Source organism: Sorghum bicolor, chromosome 5, assembly GCF_000003195.3.
Source record: "Sorghum bicolor cultivar BTx623 chromosome 5, Sorghum_bicolor_NCBIv3, whole genome shotgun sequence".
Classification (NCBI taxonomy): domain Eukaryota; kingdom Viridiplantae; phylum Streptophyta; class Magnoliopsida; order Poales; family Poaceae; genus Sorghum; species Sorghum bicolor.
In genome coordinates this window covers 64,134,027-64,140,323 of record NC_012874.2, presented here as the reverse complement: position 1 = coordinate 64,140,323, position 6,297 = coordinate 64,134,027, and the positions used below count along the sequence as shown (strand labels likewise).

The window sequence follows — 6,297 nt, the reverse complement described above, 5'->3', positions numbered from 1 at the left end:
TAGTGCTAGGGACACATCATTCATGCCTTTAGCCTTTACTAGGAATATTAGGTGTTTCAGCTGAAAAGAATAGGGAATAATAGTGTCCTCGTATTTGTAATAAGTTAGTAACTGCTTTGTTGATTCACATATATTTTGCAAAATAGGCTGCTTTATGCAGTGATGCAAATCTTGAGACGATCAGACAATTCAAATCCCACAATTACTTTCCCTGAAACAAAATGAATGTTGTGAGTTCATGCAGAATAGTTTCATAGTCCAAAATTCTTTGCGGAACAATGACCTCTGCCTCTCCTTTTTCTTTGTCTCCATCACATTATCTGAAACCATACATTATGCTCATAAGACAGATTATGACACAACTGATACACCATTGGTCCAAAACAGCTATATATACACTTGCAAGCAGCATACACAGGCACATGAATATGTGCACTCATCAGTAATCATAATCCAAAGATGGCCTCGAGATCACAAACAATCTCATCACCTGCACTACTACTTGGGTTCCTCGTGCTACTGCTGCCCCTGCAGTTCACTGATGCATCATCAGGCCAAGTAAGCTGTGTGGTTTCCTTTCCCTCTTCATTTCCCTGAATCTTGGTGTCTCTGTTGGTCTCTCTCCATTAATAAGGGGCCTTGCTTGTCACTGATGCTCTGCTTCCTGAAAAACTCAGACGACGATCTACGTTGTGTACATGGGTAGGAAGATGCACGATGACCCATCCGTGGTCATGGCATCTCACCACGCCGCGCTGACCTCCATTCTTGGGAGGTAAACATGCTGGCAATGGCTTGGCAGTCTGCACACATTTATATATTTTCAAGCTGGCTTTCTGCTCACCTTTTGCCATTGATATGTATCATCATATATATCGATGAGCAGCAAGGATGAAGCCCTCAACTCCATAGTCTACAGCTACAAGCACGGATTCTCCGGTTTCGCGGCGAAGCTCACCGAGGCGCAGGCAGAGGCACTTCGGAGTGCGTAGAGCCAACAAAATAAAAGCCTGAACAAATTAAAGTCATGTTATATTATTACTCGCAAGCGTTAGCAGTATGAACTGACAATAAAGAATTTGTTTGCAATATAATGATGTTGTAGAGTACCCTGGTGTTGTGAGAGTGAGGCCTAACACTTACCATGAACTGCACACGACTCGGAGCTGGGATTTTCTTGGCATGAGCTACGGCCAACAGGCATCGTCGTCGTCGTCGTCGTCGTCACGGCTCCTTAGGAAGGCCAATTACGGCGAAGATGTCATCGTCGGCATCATAGACTCAGGTTTTGATCAGTTTTCAGCTTCATGTAAAATCTCTCACGGAGACGGATTTTCAGTTCACAGAATTTGGCGACATGCATGCATGTGTACTTCCAGGCATCTGGCCGGAATCACGGAGCTTCGATGACAGCGGGTACGGCCCCGTGCCGAAACGGTGGAAAGGCGTGTGCCAGACCGGCCAGGCGTTCAACGCGAGCAGCTGCAACCGGAAGGTCATCGGCGCGCGGTGGTACGCCGGGGACGGCGTCGACGAGTACAAGTCGCCGAGGGACGCGCACGGCCACGGCACGCACACCGCGTCGACGGTCGCCGGCTCCCCGGTGCGGGGCGCGAGCCACGGCGCCGGCAGCGGCCTGGCCGCCGGCACGGCGCGCGGCGGGGCGCCGCGCGCGCGGCTCGCGATCTACAAGGCGTGCCACCGCGTCGGCATCCAGACGGCCTGCGGCGACGCGTCTGTGATCGCGGCCGTCGACGACGCCATCGGGGACGGCGTCGACGTGCTGTCCCTTTCGCTGGGAGGCGGCGACGAGATCCGCGAGACGCTGCACGCCGTGAGGGCCGGGATCACCGTGGTGTTCTCCGCGGGGAACGAAGGCCCCGTGCAGCAGTCCGTCGTCAACACCCTGCCGTGGCTCATCACGGTGGCCGCCGCCACCGTGGATCGCACCTTCCCGACAGTCGTCACACTCAGCGAAGGAGAGAAGCTGGTGGTACGCCGAGCATTCGTCGTCACTGTTATTCCATACCTTTTTTTTCTTTTTGTTTTCTTTCGATCACTGAATATAATATATGATACAACAAAGTGTGATGTGAAAAAGAATTAAAGCAGAGTCACTTTCATTGCAGGGTCAATCATTGTATTACCACAAACGCTCAGCAGCATCCAAGAGCAACGACAGCTTTAGTTCGCTCCATTTCACGGTCGGGTAAGATTATCTCCAACAACGCACCTAAAATACACAACACATTTAACGTTTTGGTAGCGCTATAGTCAAAGAGTTTAATACTTATTTTTAGTCTTATCCAAGGCCTTATTTGACACGGCTCCACTTCATCAGTGAAGTCATTTTTTTGAGCTTCAGCTTCATAAACAGCTTTACCAGTGGAGTCGTTTTGATAAGTTGTTTGGTAAAACAACTCTACATGTAGACTTCTTCAAAATATGCTCTCACAGAAAGCCATGTAGAACGAGATGAAGCTGGAAAAGCGACTATTTTTAGCTTCTTCCCATCCTAAAGCTCTACGAGAGCATGTTTTTAAAGGCTTTATCGGTGGAGCCATTTTATTTTAGCCCATTTAGCAGAAAACAGCTCAAATAGCACCTGAAGTCGCTAAAGAAGGCCTACCAAATGGTGGACCTAACAACAGGACCAGAGAGAATGCTAATATTTAATATTGTGCCACTCCTACTATCTAAAATGGGTCTCTTGGAACCATCGAACATCCATTTTAGGTCTGGGCACCAAGGGTACTCTATTGGACATAGTGGTATGCAATTTTCCATCGTGTTATTTTTTTTAAGATTAGATAACATAGCTATGTATGCATGTGTCACAAAATGCTAAATTTTTCCTGTAAAAAAGAATAGAACAGATCATATAGCTGTATAAATTGAAATTTATTGCAGTTTCTGACGCTCTCTTGAGAATTACCGTGGTGGCACTAAAAGGAATTATCTCAGTAATATGTACCCCATAGTTTGCCAAATTAAACAAGCTGGATTAATTGAATATATAATAACTCAATCTCATCATCACTCCTCTGCATTGCATCAGCTGCGAGAAGGAGCAGCTGGAGTCCGAAAACATCACCGGAAAAATCGTGGTATGCATTGAACCGTCGGCGGGGTTAGCCAGCGCTGCGCTAGGCGGCATCGCCGGCGGAGCCAAGGGCATCATCTTCGAGCAGCACAACACCGACGCCCTCGACACCCAGATAATGTTCTGCGAAGGCCACATACCCTGCATTGTGGTGGACAAGGATACCAGATTCAGGATCTTAGAAAGCAGAAGGTGATCCGGCCGGCGCCGGCCATATACATGCATCTCGATCATCATCTTGTCTCGCACAATCTGCATGCTCCGATCCACTACACCGTTGTTCATTCAGTAATATATATAATGGTACGTACGGTGATGTCTGATCTGATCTATCCCCTGCCGTGTAATTAACTTTTGTCAGCAAGATGGCGAAGATTTCTCCGGCGGCGACCATGGTCGGGCCGGAGGTGGCCTCACCGAGAGTCGCGACGTTCTCGTCAAGGGGCCCGAGTGCACAGTTCCCTTCTATCCTCAAGGTGATTGGTACCTGTACTCTCTCTGCTGTTATAAATTCATAAATAAATTACAGGTACATGCTGCAGGAACCGAAGATGATTTAGAATAAAATTAGTATGAATGAATAAACTATTATAATGATTTAATTAATGTCAATTGGATTGCGTGGCATGTTGATAGAATAACAAAATGCTTATGTGTCTTTTTAATATTTATGGACATCACAGTTATATGTGTTAGTGGATGTTAGTAGCATCTCATATTGTATTGTTGAGGTGAATAGCTTACATGTTGAGATACATCATATTGTTTGTGATTAGCGCTGGGTATATGGATATCGTAATTGTATGTGCTAGTGGATTTTAATTACATTTGATAGTGCATATTGCTGAGGGGGACAACTTGCATGTTGAGATATATCGCTAGTAACGTTTAGGATTATAAGAGGTGTGGATATTGATATGGATTAGAAAAAAAAATAGCCAAACGGTCAAACCTTACAGAAACTTGCAACGTTACCATTTTTGTTTGTAAAGAACATGTAAGATATATATGTATTTGTATTTTAATAATAATATATACTAGCAACATCTCATAAATTGAAGAATTTTGATCCACCTATTATATTTTAATACAATATCTTTGGAAAAAAGCCATCATGTTCACCCTCTCTGATTTTAGTTTCTCTCCCTCTAATTTTAATTTCTACACATACCTAATAGTAAAAAGATAAAATTTCTCTCTCCCTCTCTAATTTTAGTTTCTCTTCCCCTGATTTTGGTCCGTTTCAAGTCTTAGTCCGACGTCAATACAAAATAGAATACAATTGCAATCAAGCAATAACCCAACAACAAATTCCCAAAAAATAATTCCCAGTCCGAAACCAAAAATTAGTACAATGATTTGATGCACGTATAATTAACATGCAAACCAGCCTTCTTCAATCGATGTCACATAGATCCATTCTTCCCGGACCAAATCGGCGCCTCATGGCGCTCATCGCGTGTATGAGCACTCAGTGGCTGCGTCCTGCTTCGTGCTAGAGCGGGTCGAGACAGCTGCCGCATCCTGCTCACTAGCTAGTGCTGCCGCCTTCTGTCGTGGCCTGGTCTGCACTTGCAGAGCGCTGCCATTGGGTGTAGGCGTGTAGCTAGGCAGAGGCAGGCCAAGGCCTTGTTTAGTTCTACCTCAAAACCAAAAAATTTTCAAGATTTCCCTTCACATCGAATCTTGTGGCATAAATTACGAGGTCCGCCTTCGTAGATAATAATTGCCCATCTGGTGGCCCATCTCGGCATGCTACGCAGTGATTGTATATATAATTACCAACTAGTCCACTGTTGGTTCCTAGTAGCTGACTAGTACACGATATATGCACTCGATCTGTCTGGACAGCCCGACATAGCTGCACCTGGAGTGAGCATATTGGCAGCCAAGCGTGACTCGTACGAGCTCATGTCCGGTACATCCATGGCATGCCCTCATGTCTCCGCGATCGTCGCCTTGCTCAAGTCGGTTCACCCGGACTGGTCGCCTGCCATGATCAAATCTGCCATTGTTACCACAGGTAATTACTGATTCAACCGAAACCTCACCACACTAATTAACCAATTTATATTTCCATGTCAGCCTAACTTTAACAAGCTACTGTACATCTGTTTCAGCATCGGTGACGGATCGATTCGGCCTGCCAATCCAAGCCAACTCAGTGCAAAGGAAACCGGCTGACCCCTTCGACTTCGGCGGTGGCCACATACAGCCAGACAGGGCCATGGATCCTGGCCTGGTATACGACCTGAAACCGGACGACTACACCAACGACGACATCGCCATTGAACAGCTCAACCTCCCCTCCATCGCCGTGCCTGACCTCAAGAATTCCACCACGTTCACCCGCACGGTGACCAACGTCGGGCCGGCGAAGGCGACGTACCGGGCGGTGGTGGAGGCGCCGGCGGGGGTGAAGATGAGCGTGGAGCCTCCGGTGATCGCCTTCCAGAAAGGTGGCCCTAGGAACGCGACGTTTAAGGTGACGTTCATGGCGAAGCAGAGAGTGCAGGGTGGCTATGCGTTTGGGAGCCTGACATGGCTGGATGACGGCAAGCACTCGGTGAGGATCCCTGTAGCCGTTCGGACCGTCGTCCGGGACTTCGTCGCTGATGTATCTTGATGATCGAGTTCGTTCTGGGCAGGATGTGTGTTCCACGTTGTTGATTCTTCACCCTTTCGATTTCCTTTTCTCGCTTTGCAATTAATTCGGTTTACTGTCCAAGCCGCCAGCCATTCGTGTTCTTGTAATAAGAAAGGGACGACGTGGAAACTCTTCAATAATTAATACCTCATTCGAAATCAGTTCTATATGTAACATTTGCCTGGGAAAAACATGATTTGGCGACCACTGAAATATAAATGTGCACAAGTTGTATGTATGACAAAGATGGAGTTTGTCTAGGGCCGGGCACTTTTGAAACGAAAACCGAACCCAGCAGACAAGTCGAAGTTTTCGGTTTTCATTTTCAATTTCGGGTCTGCATTATAGACCTTCAGTCATTAGCTCCGGCTTCGATTTTCACATCAAACCAAATCGAAAAATAAGAAAACCGAACTATCAACAAACCATTGAACCAACCCAATAGTGTCCTGTCGACTTGGCAGCCCACGGACATAATTGATATTAGTGTTCGTAGACCCTCATCCCACCAGACCCAACCCACTTGCATTGTCCACTCCAACATTTA

At 46.5% G+C, this 6,297-nt stretch overlaps 1 protein-coding gene across 2 annotated transcripts; it reads left to right on the top strand.

Annotated features, from left to right (window-relative positions):
• LOC8071970 (subtilisin-like protease SBT3.9) lies at positions 403–5,988 on the top strand. Of its 2 annotated transcripts, XM_021461877.1 has the most exons (10): positions 403–558; positions 678–775; positions 887–984; positions 1,106–1,285; positions 1,380–1,993; positions 2,130–2,209; positions 3,059–3,295; positions 3,465–3,579; positions 4,955–5,126; positions 5,224–5,988. In XM_021461877.1, the coding sequence occupies exons 1-10, from the start codon at positions 460–462 to the stop codon at positions 5,727–5,729; spliced, it is 2,199 nt and encodes a 732-aa protein (XP_021317552.1). In that variant the 5' UTR covers positions 403–459; the 3' UTR covers positions 5,730–5,988. The 2 variants fall into 2 exon arrangements, with proteins under 2 accessions (XP_021317552.1, XP_021317553.1); XM_021461878.1 differs by lacking the exons at positions 678–775; positions 887–984 and having other exon boundaries at positions 498–558; positions 5,224–5,919.